The 22,134-nt window shown below is 39.6% G+C and overlaps 4 protein-coding genes and 1 pseudogene across 5 annotated transcripts; 2 read left to right on the top strand and 3 right to left on the bottom strand.

Moving 5' to 3' along the window:
- The first annotated feature begins 1,064 nt into the window (after positions 1 to 1,064).
- LOC101314468 (probable xyloglucan endotransglucosylase/hydrolase protein 23-like) lies at positions 1,065 to 2,649 on the top strand. Its single transcript, XM_004299743.1, has 3 exons — positions 1,065 to 1,525; positions 1,792 to 1,985; positions 2,090 to 2,649. Exons 1-3 carry the CDS (start codon positions 1,262 to 1,264, stop codon positions 2,487 to 2,489), a joined length of 858 nt encoding a protein of 285 aa, XP_004299791.1. The 5' UTR covers positions 1,065 to 1,261; the 3' UTR covers positions 2,490 to 2,649.
- Positions 2,650 to 5,537: 2,888 nt separating this feature from the next.
- On the bottom strand, positions 5,538 to 7,584 carry LOC101314184 (annotated as a pseudogene). The gene has a single exon (XR_184675.1). The product of XR_184675.1 is annotated as an uncharacterized LOC101314184 (transcript).
- Positions 7,585 to 11,086: 3,502 nt separating this feature from the next.
- On the top strand, positions 11,087 to 11,720 carry LOC101313896. Its single transcript, XM_004299742.1, has 2 exons — positions 11,087 to 11,233; positions 11,397 to 11,720. The coding sequence occupies exons 1-2, from the start codon at positions 11,161 to 11,163 to the stop codon at positions 11,678 to 11,680; spliced, it is 357 nt and encodes a 118-aa protein (XP_004299790.1). The 5' UTR covers positions 11,087 to 11,160; the 3' UTR covers positions 11,681 to 11,720.
- LOC101313609 (ABC transporter I family member 17-like) lies at positions 11,696 to 14,329 on the bottom strand. Its single transcript, XM_004299741.1, has 4 exons — positions 14,239 to 14,329; positions 13,632 to 13,976; positions 12,394 to 12,581; positions 11,696 to 12,121 (listed from the first exon to the last, which is right to left on the bottom strand). The coding sequence occupies exons 1-4, from the start codon at positions 14,267 to 14,269 to the stop codon at positions 11,867 to 11,869; spliced, it is 819 nt and encodes a 272-aa protein (XP_004299789.1). The 5' UTR covers positions 14,270 to 14,329; the 3' UTR covers positions 11,696 to 11,866.
- Positions 14,330 to 14,917: 588 nt separating this feature from the next.
- LOC101313313 lies at positions 14,918 to 20,083 on the bottom strand. Its single transcript, XM_004299740.1, has 5 exons — positions 20,018 to 20,083; positions 19,563 to 19,858; positions 19,384 to 19,464; positions 17,465 to 17,536; positions 14,918 to 16,039 (listed from the first exon to the last, which is right to left on the bottom strand). The coding sequence occupies exons 2-5, from the start codon at positions 19,848 to 19,850 to the stop codon at positions 15,224 to 15,226; spliced, it is 1,257 nt and encodes a 418-aa protein (XP_004299788.1). The 5' UTR covers positions 19,851 to 19,858; positions 20,018 to 20,083; the 3' UTR covers positions 14,918 to 15,223.
- Positions 20,084 to 22,134: the final 2,051 nt, after the last annotated feature.

Raw genomic sequence — 22,134 nt, 5'->3', positions numbered from 1 at the left:
TACAAGTTAATATCGTGCATCTTTGAATTTTTTTTCTTTTCAATTTTTCAGTACAATTCTAGAAAGAAAAAAAAAACATTTTTGGTATTTGAGGTAAACAAAGCCCTTGCAGGAAAGCAACGTAAGAGTCACCAGAAGACTTGTGTTTGGCAAACATCGACATTGACGCTACCTAACACTTCCATACCATCCTTTGCTGTATTACACTAACTCAAGGCCTGAAGCAACGTCACGTCTTAGACCTTCCTGCTGCATATATACTATGCACGTTTATAAACTATGCCCGCCAACAATAATTGAAGGAACCCTTTTGCTAGCCACTCACTAGCAATATCATTACCATCTTCAATAATACTTTGATTAATCCAAAACAAGAATCGTAACACTAATGGTTGACAGTTGACACCTAGCAAACCCAATAAATTGGAAACCAGCTGCTAGTTTAATTCGCAGGTCACCTATCTAGATTTATTTTTCCACTAGAAAATTGTCACGTATTACCATAGTTATAGAAGTTAGGACGATATTGATATTACACTCTAAATACTGGAGTTTGGTGGCACTCTTTGAATAGAAATGATGTGTATATAGATATGAGGTGTCAATCCATTTTATGTTTGTTCATAAACTCGTATGCTAGCTAGGGGATTCCAACAAGGTCTAACATTGCTTTCTTATGAAGGCAATGAGGTGATGCATGTATTAGAGTGATCCATCCAAGACTTGATTAGTCTTAGAGGTCAATTAACAGCAAACCAACAAGACCTCTACAGCTGTGATATGGTGTAGTAGGAATGGAACCTCTCTGAGGCTCTAGCTACGTAGCTTCTCATATATACCTCAAGACCGTGTTGATCGAAGAAGAAGATATTATCTTTCCCAGTAGCCATCATATATTATGGATGGCCATGCGATTTGCAATTCGATACAAATCTGAACGTCATCGATTATTATCCTTATTAGCTGTCCTTGGTCCCAAACTCCCTCACATACACCCAAGTCGAGTCAACCCAAATCTCTTCCTGCTGCAAACGCATGCATATTTCCCAACCACTTAAACACCACCAGTAGTCCAGTACTACTGCTACTATTGCTACAGCTGCCTAGTTCCTTCTCCCTTCCACCACTATATAAACCCTCGCCATCTCCATGCAAACCATCCAACTCACTCTTCTCCCTTTACCATTTCAGTATCTGACTGAAACTCCACTTCGATCCCTCTTCTGCCTTACCATTAATTTCAGTATCTGACTGAAACTCCATGGCTAAGATATATGCTCTAGCTTTGGTGATGTTCTTCAAAATCTTGGTGGCCGCATCGGCTGGTAACTTCAACCAAGATTTTGATATAACATGGGGCGACGGGCGGGCCAAAATACTCAATAACGCGCAGCTACTCACGTTAGCTCTTGACAAGACTTCCGGGTCGGGATTCAAGTCCAGGAATCAGTACCTGTTTGGAAAAATTGATATGCAGATTAAGCTCGTGCCCGGTAACTCCGCTGGTACCGTTACCTCTTACTATGTGAGTATACTTGTCGAATGACCCCTCTCTCTCCATTTCTCTTTTTGTCACAAAAAGTTCAGCTGAGAGCTGGTTACGCTATACCACTATTGTCATGACAAACCTATAACCTTAAACTTATGTCTGGTCAAAGATTAATTTGAACTTACGACAGTCTGAGAGTATTATATGTCTTTACGTACGTACGTATACTCTTTACGTATATATGAACAACATGTGTTACTTACTTCGGGGATGTATATATTTATGTTTCTGTGAATTTTCAGCTATCTTCGTTGGGGTCGGCTCATGATGAAATAGACTTTGAGTTTCTTGGCAACCTAAGCGGAGATCCTTATACTCTGCACACAAATGTTTTCACACAAGGCAAGGGTAACAGAGAGCAGCAATTCTATCTTTGGTTCGATCCTACAAAGGACTTCCACACCTACTCCATCTTGTGGAACCCTCAAAGCATCATGTAAATATTTACAACTCCATCAGCTCTCTCTACTTCATACATAGATGGCTAATGTTTACGTACATCGATCTAATATGCAAATGTTTTATGTTTCTCGTTAACAGATTCTCTGTGGACGGGACACCTATTCGAGAGTTCAAGAACTTAGAATCGAGGGGAATCCCATTCCCAAAGAACCAAGCAATGTGGATCTACTCGAGCCTTTGGAACGCAGACGATTGGGCAACACGCGGTGGACTTGTGAAGACAGACTGGAGTAAAGCCCCATTCACAGCCTCGTACAGAAACTTCAACGCCCAGGCATGCATTTGGTCTTCTGGTTCTTCCTCGTGTTCTTCTTCTCCTTCCGGTTCTTCAAAAGAGGCATGGTTCACCCAGTCACTGGATGCAACAGGGAAAGGAAGAATGAAATGGGTTCAGAAGAACTATATGATCTACGACTATTGCAAGGATACCAAGCGTTTCCCGCAGGGAGTTCCTCTTGAATGCACAGTTGCTACTTGATTTAATTTCTTGTTTTAATTAATCGGCTGTAAAATTAAGAAACTGGCTTGGATTTTTTATTTTATTGTGAATTTGATATGTTGCAACGTACATGATTAATATGCTAATAAGTATCAAATTTTGGTACACATGCAGCAGATGAAATTACTTCTCTTCTTTGAAAGACTGAAGATTCATCAACTTAATTCGTAGGAATTGATTAATTAGAACACAATTAGTAGAAAAACCAACACAAAGTATTCAACATGATGGGGATCGGCATGCATGCAATTCGAGAAAGCTTGGACATCATCATCTTCATTAGAAGATGTCGACTTTGGAAATTTGGATACCACAAAATGAATGAGCAAATTAAGCCAAGTCATTAGTCAACCAAGATATCATCTCATCCCACTCGCAATGCATATTTGACTAGATTATTAGTTATTTTGGCGTTTTCTAACAATTATTTGGGAAATTGGAAACTATGGCTACATTCCATACTCGAACTCTACCCTTACCAAACCCTAGCAGCTTTTGATTAGCTTACGTACGTACACCATTCTGATCGATTCATTGTGTAAATTTGTGATCTAATTTTTCTAATTTCTTGAGAAAATTTTGAGTTCGTTTTAGTTGTATGATTAGAAAGAGTAGCAGAGTGCAGGATCAGAAAGAACGAAGAACAAATATGAAAATAGAAGAGAAGACTGAAAGGGAACCATTATGTATTTGACAGTACGTAGAAATAGTACAACGAAGCTAGCACAGCTTACGCATTCAAACAAATCATTTGGTTTAAAATCCATTGTTAAAAGAATTGGGGAAATCAATTGGGGTTTGTTTAGAAATCAACCCGAGAACCCCCCAGCTGGCTTAACACGAAATCGATATATGATGAGGACGTTGTTTATGTTTAGTGGTTTACTGATTACGACAAACTGAACATAAAAGAATTGTTAGGACAAACATATGATTGGCTCCTTTGCATGGTGATTCTTCTTTATGTATCTTATTGTTGTCAATCGTGTACACAATTGATATGGATTCAATCTTATCCTTTTGAACTAACCTGCTCTAGATATCTATGCTCGTCTAATGATATATCATTGATCTGTATGGATAAATATGAAGTAATGAACCGGGGAAATTATGAACGTGGATGGTATTTTCTGCAGTGTCAACTGGAGTATTTTTGTTAATCTCTATGTAGGCTAAGGCTCTACAGCATATCGCTGAAGTCTTAAGATCGAAGAACTGCTTTGTGGTAAAGCACTCAAGAATTTATGAAAATCAAGAGCGGTAGGGATAGTCGAAGTTGTTTGAGTTAGTATGCATAGTTGAAGAGGATTGTAGCTTCGTTTGCTGTAAGCCTGTATGGAAGTTCCTAGCTTTCTTGTCACTTTGATGGGGACGGAGTCAGAATTTTGAAGAAGACTGGGCTAAATTTTCATTTACTGTCATCCGTCCTTGCATTTTGAGATCGTCTCGAGATTGTGTATATATATCTACTATTTAGTTGATTTTTCGTGAGTCACTAGACTGTAAAGAAATTTTTTTTTAACTGTTTTAATCAATTTCCCTAATTCATTGTATCAACAATGTTTATATAATGCAATGATGTCCCAAAAGTGATCATAGTTCGAAGTTTGTTTTAGTATGTTTAATACAAATTAAGAGAGAAAAAACCATTTGGTATTTGAGGTGATATGCCTGCATACGTACCAAGAAAAACCAAGGAATGAATTTGTCGAAACTGACGTCGACACTAGCTAGCATACCACATCCTTTGCTGGAATACACAAACTAAAGCCAACAATTGTTGAAGGAAACCGTTTGGCTAGCTACCAACAATTGTATTTTCATTTCAAAAAGAAAAGAAAAAAGGTCCTTGTAATCATTTTAATTATATTTTAATTAATCCAAAATAAGAATCTTAACGCTGTTGGTTGTCACCTAGCTAGCAGTGTACCAACACTGACCATTTCATTAACCCCTATCAACACCTTTATTTTAGTTTATCATTTAGCTAAATATTAGAAATGTCAGGGACAATACTTGGCTAGCCCATCCCATTCAAACTTTTCACTGTACTACTTTCGGTTTTGATGTTCCACATAAACTACGGAGTCTTGGGGCAACGACCAGGAAACGTAACCAAAGACCACCTTCATTTGCTGTCCGCAGTCCGCCCCCAGCTTCGGGATAGATCAGGGTTCAAGTTCAAGTACGAGAATCAGTACTCGTTCTCAAGCAGTCATACATGATGCACTCAAGCATGCTATTCAATAGAATCAATACACAACCACAACGCACCACCAATTAAAGCTGTAAAAACACTAAATTTCAACAAACATCAATCACAAGTCTGAAAATGCTGTAAACCTTCAAGGGAGAATTGTCGATAATATTTATCATATCCGGGAAGATTCCAGAATTCAATACAATCATACCCTAAGACATAACTTCCTAGATGTAGAATGATCAGATTAAAAGCTGAACACGCTAATAGTTAGTTCAAAACAACAAACTGTATATCTGCATTTGAAAGATATTTGCAGTATGACATACAAAGAGGAAAGACTTGAATACTTCTTGCATTTGTACTAACAAGTTCTACCACCTCACTTGTGTTTCATAACCCTATAAACCGTTTTAAACCGCTCTAGAATTTAAAAACACAAAGGCAAAGCTGCTTATAAGGAACTCAGCTCTTCTGACCAATCTAAACATTGTGCTTGAATGTGATATTAAATGACGATAATTTGTGACAAGTGTGATGAATCCTATCAACATAATCAACAACAATATGCAGGGAACTAGTATTCTAGCAGCGGATATTTGTTTTATCAGATAATGTAGACAAGCTTGCCAGAATATTGAGCCAAGTAAAATGACAAAACAAAAACAAGAGACCACAAACATTAATTTAATTGAGATGTCAAGAAACAAAAGATCAGTTTCCTTTGTTGTTTTGTTTTCTGGTTCTCATAGGAAGATAGCCATGACGAAAAAAAGAGTGCATTCTCAATATCAATCAGTAAGGTAGCGTCACAAACATAGAAATCTGTCAGAAAGCATCAGTTCATCCAATTTCATGAATATGAAAATACCAATGTTGAATATCAAAAACCCAACACAAGAGGGGCAAATAAGGAAGATCACGAAAGGGGAAATTGTTATATGTGTATGTCAAGTGACAACTAAACATAGAACAAATTTTTCAGCTAAAATAACCACATAAAACAATACCTACTAAGTAGAACGAGATTTTAACTTCTTTACGCGTTTGACAACTTTCCGAGTCTTCTTCACAACTCTTTTCACTTTTTTGGTTGGTGGGGGCATTTCTCTGATGGGACCTGGAGGTACTCCTTGCTTTAGTGCACTTCCTCTAGGTGTAGCAGAGGGGGGTAATCTTAGATTTTGAGGGGGCAAAGGGCTTTGGGGCTTCCACACTAAATTATTTTTCATGGAGAACTTTACCTTCTTTGCACTCTTCTCCCCACTCTTTCCCTTGGTACCATCCTCCACAACTTCTTCATCAGCTTTCTTCACTCTTTTTCTCTTCTTTGAGGCAGTACCATTAGTTGTAGCTGTCGGCAATTCACAGGCACTTGGAAGATCATGATCCATGCCTTCTTCCGCAGCAATCTTCTCAAACTGCATCTGGAGGTTTGATATCGCATAATCATTGAATTTTATCTCATCTCCATCAGTAACCTGTTCATTATCTGGGTTCTCAACATTTGCAGCTACATTATCACTCTCCCTATCTGTATGGCTCTTCTCAGAGTCAGAATCCAAAATCCCATTCTCCTTCTTCTCCTTCTTCTCCTTCTTTTTTTCTTCTTCTTCTCTCCCTTAACAGCAGCACCACCAGGGTCCTTCTCACTCTTCTTACACTTCTTCAATCGCTTCCCAGCAGACCCATTGGCAGCCTCAGCCAGCTCCGAGTTGTCCACCTCCATACCCTCACCCACAATAGGAATCAAACTCGGAACTTCCTCATCCTCATTCAGAACAGCATCAGGAATCTCAATCTCAATACCCGAAGCCGCCAACTCCTTCTCGAACTTCAAAAACTCCTCATCCAACCCAAACAACACCTTCCTATTCCCCTGACAGCACTCCTCTGACTCCCCCATTTCATGAAACCTACTCGAAAACCCCAAGCACAGCGCAACCGGCCCAAACACCACCGCATCATCACCCTTCTCCACCTCCTCCCCCGATTTCCTAGCCTCCAACAGCTTCCTCCCATTCGCCAGCAACACATCAAACACACTCCCCTTAACCTTCCCCACCAACACCTTATCGTCCGCTTTGGCCATAACCCTAATAAAACCCACTAACAACACCTCAACCACCTCCTTCCTCACCGGCATAAACGGCCTCAGCTCTTCTAGAAACACACTCGCAACATGGTAATTGACACCTCTCCCCGGAAACTTATCCGCCGCGAAAAACGTCCCCTCCATTAAAACCCCCATCAATTTCTTCACCATCTCCAAATCCCACGAATTACTCTTCATCAAACCAAACCAGCAACTCACAAATCTACGAATCAAGAGATAAAACTTGTCTAACCTCAACGCGTCGATGCCGGACCATTCGCGGCGCATGGTGAGCAGAAACGCCGAGAAGTACTCGATGGCGAGAGGGAGGTGGAGGCTGTGGAGGAGAGAGGAGAGGCGATCGATGAGCTGGGCCTGGGCGGGGGCCTTGTCGGCGTGCCACATGCAGTAGAAGAGGCCTTTCCAGAGCTTCCTCATGTCGTCGTCGGAGAGGTTGAGCTGGGTGGGGAGCCAGGTCTTGAGGAGAACCCTGAGGGCGCGCCCGCGGCTGCCTTGGTTGCACGACGCGAGCTGCTTTATGAGAGCTGGGCCGGATTCCGATCCCATTTCGGCGTCCATTTGGGTAGGGTTTTGCGGTGGTTCAAGGGAGACGGTGAGGAATAAATAGCAGAAGAAGAGTGGCTTTTGGTTTTTTGGTGAGGAGATGATGAACCCTAGACTCGAGTGGGGAAAAAAGATTAGGGAATGGGCCGATATCGGGCCACCTAGAGGACTTGATTGAATCAAATTTTCAAGCCCACTCAGTTCTGAAGGAATTTTGAATTAAAGAAGTTCTGCGTGCATTTTCAATAAATGGATCGCAAAACTAGGATGGAAAGTTCTAACTCAACCCGAAAACTGGTGGATCCAGATGGTATCTAGAAATTAGAAAAACCGAAAGAGGAAGAGAAATAGGAATCCTAGGATGATAGATTATGCCACGTCTCTTTTATATGAACTCCTTCCACACCAATCCTTTTTGTTTAAGTTTCCTTTAAATATTTTGACGGATGCATATATGTAGGGCTAACGAGAGTATGCCACATCTCATCTAATTTTCCACCATCAGTGCCACATCTGTATAATAAGTATTTTTTCATACAAACATCTGTATAATAAGTTGGAACATTAAGAACAAACTCGTTTATGGGCATCCCGATGTGATTTAGGCTTCAAAACACATATTCTCGTCACGATTCAGATTCACGCGTAACTGTTTTTATGACTAGCAGAGGGTTTTTTTTCACAGAGACAGAACAGTTCCCATAGGAAAACCAAATGAGGCAGCTTATATGCAGAGCAAAGACTCTCCCAAAGAGTATGTAACTGAGTTTGAATTGCAGGATAGCTCACAGACGACATCGATTTCCTTTGACTGCAATTGAGCTTGCAACTATAGTTGTTGAGACTTCTGCACTAGCAATGGACATTTTGAAAGCAAGGACAATAGTGAAACACCAATTGTTGATACTAAGGTGGAATAGGCCAAGCGGGTGGCCAAAAGAAGCCGAGTTTTAACTCCGATGTCACTTACCAAACCAGCTAATGTCCTCAAAGCAAAGAGCACGTACAACTGATGATTTGGAAAGTGGAAAAAAAAACAAATAAACAAAAAAAGCAAGACCAAATATGTGGTTCCCACCAAATACACTTGGACTGATTGAAGGACCAGCAGGTTTCATTCCCAAACCTGTGTCCATTGTTGCTATGAGAAAGAAAAAAGGTCGTCACATTGAATCAAAGAACAAAAAGGTGACTCCACCAAAAACAAACAAGGTCCTAGCTAAAGAGGTGTTAAGCCTTCTGCTCTCACGCAAACCTCCTAGCCCTACTGAAAAGAGCAAGGAGAAAGATTAATTTGTTTTGGTGTATGGTTTTCTTGCCTAACAGACAGATAGGATTGCTCAGATCAATAAAGATGGTTAAGAGGTACTTGATGCACTGCAATTGTGCGCTCAGACGTATATTATATCTTAGCTGTAATATCTACATTTTTTTTAAGATTTTATTCTCCGTTAGGCTCACAAATAATTGAGCGGAAATTTACATATGTAATGATACTTTGCCATGTCATTTTGGCCTGCGCTTTAATAGATTGATGATTTATTTCAAAAATAATATAAAAAATATCTATACTATTTTGATTGTTATTTGAATGAAAAAATAAATCTTCAATCATTTTGTCTCCCTTAGTAGTTTGTCAAGTTTCATTTGCTTCTTAATTCGTTATTTTAGTCGAGAAATTGGTAGTATTGATCGTAGAGGTGAAACTTTCGTAAATGATTGAAGATTTATTTTTTCCAATTAGGAAAAATCGAATTAGGAAGAAAATGAAACTTGACAAACTCAAATAAAATCAAATTAGGAAGCAAATGCAACTTTGCAGAAATGATCTACACACTCTTCTAGACATTGAACGGTGAAGATGTAAAAGTGTGACCTAAGAGTGAACGAAATGAGGAGCACCACACTTTAATTTCAAAGCGGTGTCCCACTCTAGAGATCATTTGAGCCTCCGTAATTGTGATTTACACGAACGGTTCTGTTTGGACAGATTTTGTTCAGTTGATTTATTTAATCTAATTCGGTACCAAAATGATCTCCAAATTAGATGAAACTTTGCAGGAATGATCTACACACTATGTTCTAAACACTGAATGGTAGAGATGTGAAAATATGACCTAAAAGTGAGTGAAATGAGAAACACCACACTTTTGCCCTCATCGACATAAATTCCTGAATCCGCCACTTTTAAGACAGGGGCCAGAGATGGTCGCCGAATTAGTGAACCCAAGCCCTGGTGGCTAGGTTTTGGTAGGTTTTGGAGAGAGGCAGAGATGCATCTTTCCCATATCCCACCCTACCTTAGTGAATAGTTGAACATCCATGAAGAGCCTAATAATTGTGTGTATTGCAAATGGGTATAACACAATAAAAGTTGTGTATTAAGTATATAAATGTGTGTAAATAAAATTTCTCACAGAGAAACTATAGGAAAATCGATTGATGATGGTAAGCTTTTCTTCGTTACTGTTAGAGAGGAAATATCCCAAATCAGAAAATGGATAAATAAAATACAACTTATGTGAATGTATCACACTTAATTGTACTGAGGTTTTTTGTTATTAAAACCTAACACCTTAAAAGTGGTTAAGTTAGGACAATATCGGTACAATGGTGATCAACGGGTCACGCTTCTCCTTGTTCAAGTTGGTATCAGAGCGGGTCCCTCTTTAATTACGTCTCCCAGCGTAACAAGAGAAAGTCTCCCAGCATAATGAGCCCAGATTTGGGTTCATCGAATTGCCATCGGAAAAATTCCGATTGGCCTATACCATACCAAGTGCCTGCAGTGGGCCTTGGACCGCATACCCCAATTTCCAAAAAATGGGAATTGGACTGAAGATTACCAATTTCCGGTGTGGGAATTGGACTGAATGAATTCCACATGCAGACCTAAAAAGTTAGGTTGCATGTGAGGGGGAGTGTTGGAGAAGAAATATCTCACATCAGAAAAGGGATAAATAAAATACAACTTATAAGTAGATAGATCACATGCATTCCACATCAGAAAATGAATAAATAAAATACAACTGAATGAATTCCACATGTAGACCTAAAATGTTAGGTTGCACGTGAGGGGGAGTGTTGGAGAGAAAATATCTCACATCAGAAAAGGGATAAATAAAATACAACTTATAAGTAGATGGATCACACTTAATTGTACCGAGATATTTTGTTATTAAAACCCAACACCTTAAAGGTAGTTAAGTTGGGACAATATCGATACAACGGTGATCAACGGGTCACGCTTGTATGTGTTCAAGTGTTACTCTCAAGACTCGGAAAGAAAAGATCTGTAAGCTTCTGACTGGAACACTGAGGACTGAGGTAGCCGAATGTACCGGTACATTGGTATTTAATGTGCATTACTACAAAGGAACAGAAAAGCACAGAAGAGGGGGACTTCTATCCGAAGCCACAACAAGTTTCCAAGTTCAAGACAGAGTGAGTAACCGAAGCTCGAGAATTTGAAAATGGCGTTAGAGATAAACCAGTGAGAGAAGAAGAAGGAAGAAGACAATGAAAGAAGAGGCCTTCGTGGCTCGTGGAAGGGTTTCGAAGATCGACGCCTGGCACACCCATTAAGAAACGTGTTATGGGGATTCGGTGCCCCTTTTGCCAAGTGCCTGCCATTTTCTATATTCCTCTTCTTCTCCTCCTCCTCCATTCTGGTATATAATCTCCAAACCGTACCCAGTTGTCCCATACATCTTCTACAATCTGCATTGTTTTCCCTAGTTGAGCTCTGGTTCATGAGAGCCTCAGGCTTCTGTTCCTGGCTCTTCTAGACTATGGATTGGTTGCTCAAGTTAAGGAGAGCTTTGCTTGCCTTCTCTGCCAGACTCAAGCATCGTAAATCTGTAGGTAATAATGTAATATTTTGTTCTTGCTGCATCCACAACTTTGTTTTCTTTAGGGTATATGAGATACCTGGGTAGGTTTTATCTAACAAGTTGGTTTTACTAGAAAAAATGCAGTGTAAGACTTATTTGGCGCAATTTTTCTAAGCACTGTGGAACCCATGTAGGTGGTGCTGGTGGTGATCAGTGTGGTGGAGTAGGTGGTCTGCTAAAGCTTCAAGATGATGTGCAAATGTGTGGGTACCAAGATGTACAAATTATGTGGAACATGTTGAGCAAAGCTCAACAGGAGGAGATTCAGATCATGGCAACAACTGATCAGTCCAAGCCGAATCAGAAGCAACGAAGACGACAACGACCCTCTTGTTCTTTCAGGGCTTTCTTTGGACCAGCCACACAGAGCTGCGTCTTGGTTAGACTAGAATCCAATGCTTGTTCACTCTTGAACTAAGGAATGCATGAGTAGCCAAATGTATATATCGGGATATATAAGATATGAGGAAGTAAAGGACCGAGTAATATAAGAAGTTTTTTGTTTCTTAAAAATATGATCATCTCTCCACAAATATATAGTACAAATATCACAAAATGCCTAGATGATCTCCAAGTCTCCAAAAATTATGAAAGAGAGACATGATCAAGAGCTGAGTTCAAGAAATCTCAAGGCCATAGGGTGCTTGGCTTCTGAGAGTTTATCTGGTTTCAAAACTTCAACAACCTCACCGTTTACAAGGAGACACACTACATCAGCAATCCTCTGGATTTGTTTGATGCTGTGTGAGACCATTATGACTGTCATGCCCCGTTTGTTCTTCAGCTTTTCTAAAACACCTTCTATGTGCTCTGTTGATATTGGATCCAAGGCGCTAGTAGGCTCGTCTAACAGCAAAACCTACCACGTAATACAAACACTTCATCAAAAACAAAAACATTCTCTTGCTAGACAGTTTGATAGTTCGACAACATAACATCCAGATATTTCAATATCACTAGTCTCCTGCTAGACAGCTTGATAGTTTGACAGTTCGACAAAATAACATTCAGATATTTCACTACTGACATTTAGATCGATACACGATGAGAGAAGACGACTCAACATGTGTAAGCACAATGGTTGCCAGAAAATCAGTACTAAACTTGGTGCTTCAGTTACGTGTTGTTTACCTCAGGCGAATTGGCTAGGGTCCTAGCAAGTGCAACTCTTTGGGCTTGGCCTACAGATAGTTCAGAACCAGTTTTACTGAAAAACGATGAATCAAGGCCTGCAAGGGTCAGTAGCTTATGAACGTCCTGATCACTCAGATTCTTCCCACTCAACTGAGGACCATAACGGACGTTGTCTGCAACAGTGCCTGAAAATTTGACCCCCAATGGTTAGTTAGACGATGAAGAAAGATCTATAGTACTGTTCAAGTACATGCACATTCATACAGACATAGTTTCCTTTCAGATCTTCAACTAGGTAGAAGTATAAGTTGAGAGAATTTAGGCCCGATAGACTTGGGATCATGCAGGGAAATAAGATACTCAAACTTATGTCTAGTTGAGAGAGAAGAGACTTTTAGGAACAATCAACACCAGAAAATGGTCAAAATGCGATGCAACTATCAAACAGCATTTGCTGTGCACAGTCATTGCACAGTATAATACATCAGAATACATCAGACTGCATAATTCAATCCTCCTGCTGTCATCTTGAACCCATTTTCATACTATAGGCATTTGTATATGAAATCATAATACCATCCAAGTAGTAGGACATTAGGTTTAACCACTACTATTATTGAAATGCAACAGCTGGTGTGGAGATCTCCTTTATGATAGATTGTTCATGTTAAAATAAACTGTGTCCTGGCTGGAAATACCTAAAACAAGTACCAATTGGTATTATATGCAACAAATCAAGCAGTTCTATAGATCCCAAGCCCCACCCCAAACCCACAAAGAAGAAAAGTCTCAAAAGGCTGAATAGAAAACTCAACTGGATTGCTAACATCACTGTGAACAAAGGTTCATTAAATGGTTTTATAGCTCCTATCACTATCACAATGATCACCTAAAACTCTAAGTGCCCAAGACAACAGAAACAGACACAAGGTGGAATGGTTGATAAGCAGAGCTTGTGTGTAACCATAGCTAACCATCCCAATAATCTAAAGCCATTTCTATGTCAGCAAAACAGAACAACAAAAAACCAAAACTGCAAGCAAGTCAGTAGTGTATAAATCAAGCAATGACATAAACTCAAAACTCACAAGCTATCAAATAAAATAATCTGCCATTAACAGATTGTGTGGTGGTGAACATGTGAGAACAGAGAAGTTGGGTGTGAGTTTTGAAAGCTTTAGGGAGACACTGGTGACTGTTAGTTGGTACATGATTGATCTTATGAAAACAGGTACCTTCAAAAAGAACAGGAAGCTGGAAGAGCATTCCGACCTTCCTCCGGAGACTGAGAACATCGAGGTCCTTTATATCATGGCCGTCCAAGAAGACAGTGCCGTACGGCGGCTCCCAGAGGCGGTTGAGTGCTCGGAGAAGAGTGGACTTGCCGCTGCCACTTGGGCCTATGATTCCGACGATCACTCCTTTTGGGATGTCCACGCTCAGCTTATTCAGTATGATAGCTCCTCCTCCTCCTCCTGCACCGTCTGATATTCTGGTCAGATTTCGTATCCGAAACTTCACGTTGCCGTCAGCTTCTCCATCATTGATTACCAGTACTGCTTCTTCTTCATTCTCTTCTGCTGCACAAAAAAAAAAATATATCTTGTAACAAAAAGAAAATTCAGTTGATATTTAGTGGCAAATTCCTCTGAGTTACACTCTCTGTCACCGCCGCATGCATGTGTGTTATGTTAAGACTATCAATTTAACCTATACAGTATGTCATACCAACCGACTATCAATCTAGACCAATCGTATTAGTCTACTACTATCAAAATGCATGGTCTACATTCGCTAGCAACTTAATCTCGCAACTCAGATATCAAACATTTCGACGCTAACCTGAAAGTGGGATGTGTGCTTGAGGAGCCATGGAAATTTTGATTGAGAAGGATGAGAGGAGGAAGGAGAAAGGGTATTGTATCTATGAAGGTTTGGGAGAGTACAATTGTACAAAGTACATAGATAAAGCCTTCCCTAGAATCCAATACCCCACCAGCACCTGTTATAGTGTGGACAAGTATCCAATATTCTTGAGTGCAACCCCCATTTGTAATGGTATCTGCTTAATGATTAAAGTAAAATATGGTCCAACTCAGCCATTTGGGCATTGTCAACTTCACAAGATGGTACGGAGACCTCATATCTCTGCCTAGATAGTGCCTGTCTTGATCTTCAACCCCAGGCAAATTTCCATGGCTTAAATGACATACTCTAAAACCAATTAAGAATACAATTCCATGTAATGTCAAAACGTTTTGTTTTTACTTCGTGTATTTTAATTTTGTGACACAGATGTATTTTAAGATAGTAGATGAATATTCGTATTGTTTATTTTCAAGTTGCTTTCAATCAAATTGCCCAGTCATTCTATCCGAGTATTCAATTGCATGATACAAATTGGCAATTTATCATAAGAATGTTTGATGTTTAATTCAAATACAATTAGCTAGTCAGTAATACTCATCTGCTATCTAAAGTAGCAGTTGCACATACTACTTGCCAATCAACCATTTGAAAATGAGCAGAAACAATTTGAAAAACTCCGATGATAGAGAAAGCAAACATTATCTTAATGTTACAAACTTTGACATATGCCCAGTAATGAAGCATGAATAGATTTCAAAACTGAAATTCTGAATAAGGTAGTATACAGGCAGCAGAACTGCAAGATGAAGGCCAATGGATATCATTCAACACATTACAACGTCTTTTGCAGACACAAGGCATGAGGGAAGACTTGCTCCAATCTTTCCCCAGTCAAAAGAGAATCTGGCCAGAAGACTCGAATGACACACTTAAAAACAGACAAATGAACCCCCTTTTACTATTTCCATCGGTGACCACCAAGCCTAATCACATCTTCAGCACCTGTATCGCTCCTGGGAATCCTATCCATACTAGTATCCCCTTTTTGGACACTCACATCACCATAAAGATCCCTAAGTTTTGCCAGATTGCTAGACACAGATGTTCTATCTTTGTTTACATCTCTCGGCGGGCTTACATGAGGAGCAGTGCCAGCTTGCAAGCTCCGACTTCTACTCCTGCTTCTACTGCGGCTCCGACTCCTACTCCTACGTGAATGTCTACCACCATCACGGCCACTCTCATAATAGTCCCTTCGGCTTTCTCTCTCTGCATATCTTGGCCTCCTATCATAATCAGAACTCCGTTCTCTATCCCTTGATCTGTCTCTGTCTCGGCCTCTCTCTCGTTCCTTGTATCTTTCTCGGTCACGATCACTATCCCTGTCTCTTTCCCGATTCCTGTCCCTATCCCTATCCCTATCCCTTCCCCTGTCCCTGTCTGAATAGTCTCTGTCAGAATAGTCACGGCTCTGGCTACGACGGCTATGTAAATCATCAGTGCTAGTTTTTTCATAAGGTGGTGGTGGTGGTAAAGTACGACGAACAGGTGACGAGTCCCTCGTTGAAGCACGGTGTGGGGCACGTTGACCAAAGGAGACTGAAAGTGCTGCTTTCACAGATGGTGGGCGACGGGCAGTGTCATCTGATCCATGACGGGTAGCCTCCCCAGTAACACCTGAGAGTTTCGTTGGGAGTTTCATCTTCTCAAGGTGAGCTGTAATCTGCCGCAACACAGGAACAGGTATGCGAGGGAAAAGTGTATCAAAGTAGTACTGCAATAGCACAATATACATATACAATGTCAGTACACTCAATGTATAGAAAATCTATGAAAGAAACACGACAGTTTTATCTATGTTAAAGCTTGATATTTCTAAATAATATGTTCATCCCATGCAGCAAACATGAAAAATTATCGGTTGTGATTAGTTATGAATTATGATGATCTAATTGCGGCTCTGAACACACAATTTAAAAATCAATAACACTGTTGAAATCCTATTGCTTTTTCACATGTTGAATTTGGACCTTAAACAGTAGCATTCTGAGACAATGCTTGACAGCTCCAAGGAGAACATGTATTCAGATCTCAATCCACTGCAATCTGAAAAGCAGCATCTGTGATTGCAAGGGACTGCACCGGTGGAACATTAGGCAGAAGTTTTCAAGATACTAGCCCAGAAGCATGAACAAGAACAATAAACAACATTCAATGTGTGTGCTTGCAAGTTTATTAACACAGGGTGTGCGCTTTCTTGTTGCTAATCAGCTGAAACCAACCAATGTTTTCTACATCAAATATCTTGAGCTGGTAATTGTCTCTGATCCTCAATAGTACTAGGTATGGCGTCTCAACAAGTAAAACTCTTGAAAGAATATGTGGGCATAGAGAGAGGCTCATGCTACACAAGTTTGTCAACAACATTGTAAATATTGACAGTTTGTAAACAACTTTTGTAAAAGAGAAAAGAAAAAAATGTAATTTAATACTTGGGTTCAGAACAGAAGCTTGCCTCAGGTATACACTACAAAGCTTGCTTTACATGCAAAATGTAGAGCATCAACAACGGGCCTTCTAGTAAATCTAGCAATTTTGGTAGGGGCTTGAAGGCCTCATTACATAAACCACATTACAAAATCTCTAAGAACTGTTACCCCAGAGCATAAAGAAATGGGTGCCATTCGTCATAAATTAAAGAGTTCATTATCTTATGATTCTCTTCTTTAGTCTGATCACAATCCACTGATATATTATATGTTAAGTGTATACATACTATATATATGTCCAACCTAAAATTTGGAAACATCACCATGAAGAGTTAGGATCTCAGTTGGAGGTACACTTTGGTTTTTTTTTTTTTTTTTTTTTTTTTTTTGCAATTTCCCGACTGTTATAATAATTCTTAGCTCCAGCACTTAAATCCATGAATCGTACCCAACTTATCATGATAAATGAGAAATGATAGGCCAAAAAAGGCTCTTCCTTTGAGAGAAGGGGTAGGCAAGGAATTATTGAGGACAAAGAAATCCATGTTGGCCAGTAGACGGAATATCTAGATCTAAATATGCATGTCGCAAATATATGCACATGCTTACAAAGACTTTCTAAATTGACTCAATGATCAAGAGGGAGGGAAATGGAGAGGGGAAAGACATCATAACATGTGAAATGAAAAGCATGTTGGGAGCAAACTAACCTGCCCAAGTAGCAAATCACGAACATATACACCCATAGTGGTCATTCGTCCATTGGAACCTGGAGCAAATTTCTGAAACAGAAACACACAAATATTAAGCTCCAGAAGAACAAAAGAATATACTTATTGAACCAAAAATGTAAGCATAACAAGCAACTAATGTGATGTAAGTTGCATCAACTGGTGAAATATATATATATATATATATATATACAGGGATTCTCAGGTCCGGCCAGATTGACTTTGTTTGAAGTTTTGGGTGATCTGGCCGGAAAACTGGAATTCGGCAGACTTGCCGGGGATGTAAAGTGGTCGGGGAAGCTGCTGGAGTCCGCTGGGTGGAGGCGCACCCTTGCCAGCGCCATACGGTGGCGAACGGAGGGAAATCCGCACCGTAAAACGGTGCGGACGTCCGTAGCTGAGATGGAGTGTATTTATATATATATATATATTTATATGTAAAAACATGTAGAGATAGTGGAAAGAGATGATATTTTCTGGGAAACTAGAGTTCAGCCATTGTTGATATTGGAGGCCTTAAACAGCTAGAAAGAAACCATATTTCGAAACTTTCCATCACATCCCAGACATAGTCAAGAATCAAGATGATCTTTGATGTTATGGATGTCAAAAATACAAACACAGAACTGGAGTGATAGGAAAAACCTTCCATTAAAAAAAGGGTGGCAACTCCAGTCATGTCTAGATAGGAAAGAGAAAATCACTATCAACCAAAATACATCACCTTCATAAACAAAATTGATACAGAAAATGCAACCATCAACAACATTGACTGCACAGATCAAGTAAAAATTCTACTAATTAAATTTTGAATTGACACTCGGTGGTTCAGATCATATTCTAGCACAAGAACTTTTCTAATCCCAGTTCCAAACATAATCCAAATGAACTTAAAACCATGAAATATACTTTCAGCTCAATAGATAATAAACACGAACTTACCGGTCAAACTTAAATTAAGGGATTCAGCAGTTTCTAAATTGATCAAGCGTAGACATCCATAAGGCTGTAAACTCTTCAATAAGCTAAAGGGAAATTGGAAAAGGTAGGAAAGCTAATCACTTCATTACTGATTTGACATTCATTTTTCCTCATCTTTGGGAATCCTTTAACATCATGAGAGAACATAGGAGAAATGAAGAACTCGAATTTTCATATGCACTGTTATAGAAGGTGACTTTTAGAAGCTAATCAGCCACAATAAGAAAATAATAATATATACAACTTTAGGACAACAATCTTGATGACTCGATCAAGTCGAACTAAGTCAACCAAAAATCACTAATTGTAGTTTTTAGATTCCAACTCCATGTAGCACCCAACTGCTGATCCTATGGCGAACTTTTACGAGGATTAATCCATTAATTGTTATCTTCTATCAAGGTTAAGCAACTCTGCCACTACCACGACTTCAAGTGATGCAGATTCAGAAAGATAAATGGTTAGTATGTTTTGTAGTAACACAATGATTGGGTCTATACCAACCATTAAATGCTAAAGATCAAACATACATCAAAATCTGGAAGAGCGACAGGGATAGTTTTTTTTTTTTTTATAATTTTTATTTATTTATTTTATCAAAATCGAAGGACTTTGATGAGGTTTTCGGGTAAGTTCATAAAATATTGATATATGCCATCGCATGCATGCACACAGCAGTGTTTCTAATCATGATCATGCCGAAATGCACCAGATAACCATTCACCAAACACAGTAACGATTCAGATGAGACCGCAAACAAACTCAACATAAGAAACTGAACACCGACTAGCAGCAAAGTGCATGATTTATTTTACTCTCTGAGCAACTAAATTATCAAACATAATGTAACGCAATGCAGCTCCAAACCAACATACTATGAAATTACGACATGAAAACAAGAAAAGGGCTTCGATTACCTCATCATCGGTAATATAGGGCTCAACCCAATTCCAAATCGTCTTCGGGTCAGCAGCATATCTCAAGTAGAGGAATCCAACCTGCACAGCAAAAAAAAAAATCAAAACCACCAAACATCAACACCACGAAAAAACCACGAAACTAAATCGAATTTGAAACCATAAATCACGCCGCTTACCGCTCTGATGTAAGGAGAGTCTTTGTGCTTCAAGAGGCCGTGCATTTGCTTGACGGTGAGTTTCATGGTGAAGAACTTGTAAAGCAAGCAAAATGCAGTGGACGGTCCTCGGCAATTTCCGGTCATCCACGGCTCGACGTGGTCAACTTGATTGTAAATCTCATCGACGACTTCATGATAGGTCTTCAACCTGTAAAGCTCCTTGAAGTAATCGGAGGAAAGAATGTTCATACATAGCACCCTCTCCAATAACGACTCTATGGGCTTCCCGCTCGTCTGTATCTCCATTCAAACCCCTTCAATTATCAAGAAAGCTCGATTAGTACATGGAAACCCTAGAGATTCAAAGACGCTTAATTTGAGAAGAAATCTAGGGTTAGGGTTTTGAAAGATGAAAGAATGAAGTAGAGAAATTGAGAGAGAGAGAGGAAGGGGAAAAGGGGGGAATTGATTACCTGTGCGAACGGAATGGGGGATCGTCGATGAGGTAGAATTCGAAGTTGGAACCCCTCTTCGCCTCCTTTGGGTGAGGGTTTTCCTTCTTATAGTTATCTTTTTTGCTTTCCTCTTTGATAACGATTTACTTCGTTAACATTGGGCTCATACATGACAAACAGCCCATTTTCTTATTTTTTCTTTTTTGTGTGAAAGTTGGACGGGCCGGGGGGTAAAAAAAAAACTCTAGAGCAGCAAAATACATCATTAATGTGCAAGTCTTCAAATCGTCGTATGTGCAGATCGAACAAAAACTGATGACCCTAACTTCTTTCCTTTCATTTTTATTTTTGATCCAATCAAATTAAGCGCCTATAATAAGAGTACATCTTATTCGATCTTAGGTCATCCCTTTGTGTTTTGGAAACACTTAGGAGTTATGACTATTTTTTTGGGTTTTAATTTTGTTAACGGTATTAGAATAAATGCATGATAATGTGACATGGATGACTAAATCAAAATATTGCATATTAGCATATTAGTTACACGGTTCACTTGCACCTTAGTGCGTAAAAGAATTTTCGTTAAAACCCAGCTAAGCTGAGGCCAGCGGCTAGCTCATCGCCTCATCATATATTGACACAACTAGGGGACGTCATACCTAAACTCTGAGTGTTATGAGCGTGACAATAATCATCGTAGAATAAATCCTGGACAAAATCAGAGGCCTTAACTAAAGTGAGGTCAATACAATGAATTTAGCTTCTCTACTTAGATTTATGTTGTTTGGATTTTCTTGGATGACTTCTAACCATTTGATTGAGTACAATCTAAGACCACTATATCATTTTTATGTCATCCTTACTCAATCTAATGGTTATAAGACATCTAAGCAAATCTAAACAGAGAATCCGGATCCCAATACAATGACCGAAACTAGCAAAATATCTATCAGCCTCACTATTTGTTTCTCTAAATATATTTTGAATTACAATAACATCAAAACCATATTATCTGTTAAGGAAGACTAAGCTACTGCATTTATAGGCACAAACTTATTGTCTTTCCGGACCATATTATCACGCTCATACCTAATAGTCCATGAATAAATAAAAAATACACTTCAACCATATGTTTTGATAAGGTTTCAATAATATCAAAAATCCAACCAAATAGTGTAGAAGCATGATGATTCCTAACCCTAAGTCCCAAAGAACTAAGGGCACGTTTACTTACATGGAATGAAATTGAAAAGTGAGGGAATGATTCCGGTAGAGGAGAATTCTAGCGTTTACTTACATATAATGGAATTGGAATGGGGGAATGAGTGTGGGTCCCACCTCCTAATAAGGAATCGATTCCTTGACAACCCTGAATTGTAATACCAAGGGGGAAGGTGGGATTATGAATGATACCATCAAGAATGAACTATTATTCTGAAAATACCCTCTTTAATTTTATATGCTAATAATATTGAGGAATTTGTTTAAGATTCTAATAATTTCTAAGGGTGGGCATAAAAAACTTAAATCCCGGTCCCGTCCCGAAATTTGACGGGATGGGACGAGATCTATGTCTAAAAACACTAGGCCCGTCCCGTTGTTTCTCTACGGGACGGGACGTGGACTGAAAAATTGAGGCACGTCAGGCCCGTCCCGTCCCGGGTAAAATATAGAGTAATCTCAGCCATTGATTTTTTTAGATGTTTTGATCTCAGCCATTCATTTTTGAACCCTAATTATACTAACACTTGCAGTCTATCACTCTTTCACTCTCTGTGTCTTTCAGTCTTTCAGTCTCTGTGTCTTTAGTCTTTCACTCTTTCCTCCTCCTCGCATCCGCTTCCTCCTCACGAACAATAACCGGCGACGAGGCCTCCGCTTCCTCTTCCCAGGCCTAGGCTTCCTCTTCCCTCGCCTTCGCTTCCTCCTCGCGAACTATAACCGGCGACGAGGCCTCCGCTTCCTCCTCCACTTCCTCTTCCCAGGCCTTTGCTTCCTCCTCCGCTTCGGACCAGCGCAACTTCTGTGAATCCTTCCAAATGAAGTAGCAGCAACAAACACCGCGCCTCCTCCTCCTCCTCCGCTTCTCCGTTAGGCAAGATTATTTTCACTCTCACTCTCACTCTCTCTCTCTC

Source organism: Fragaria vesca, linkage group LG5, assembly GCF_000184155.1.
Source record: "Fragaria vesca subsp. vesca linkage group LG5, FraVesHawaii_1.0, whole genome shotgun sequence".
In the NCBI taxonomy this organism is placed as follows: domain Eukaryota; kingdom Viridiplantae; phylum Streptophyta; class Magnoliopsida; order Rosales; family Rosaceae; genus Fragaria; species Fragaria vesca.
This window is presented reverse-complemented; position numbering and strand designations above follow the sequence as displayed.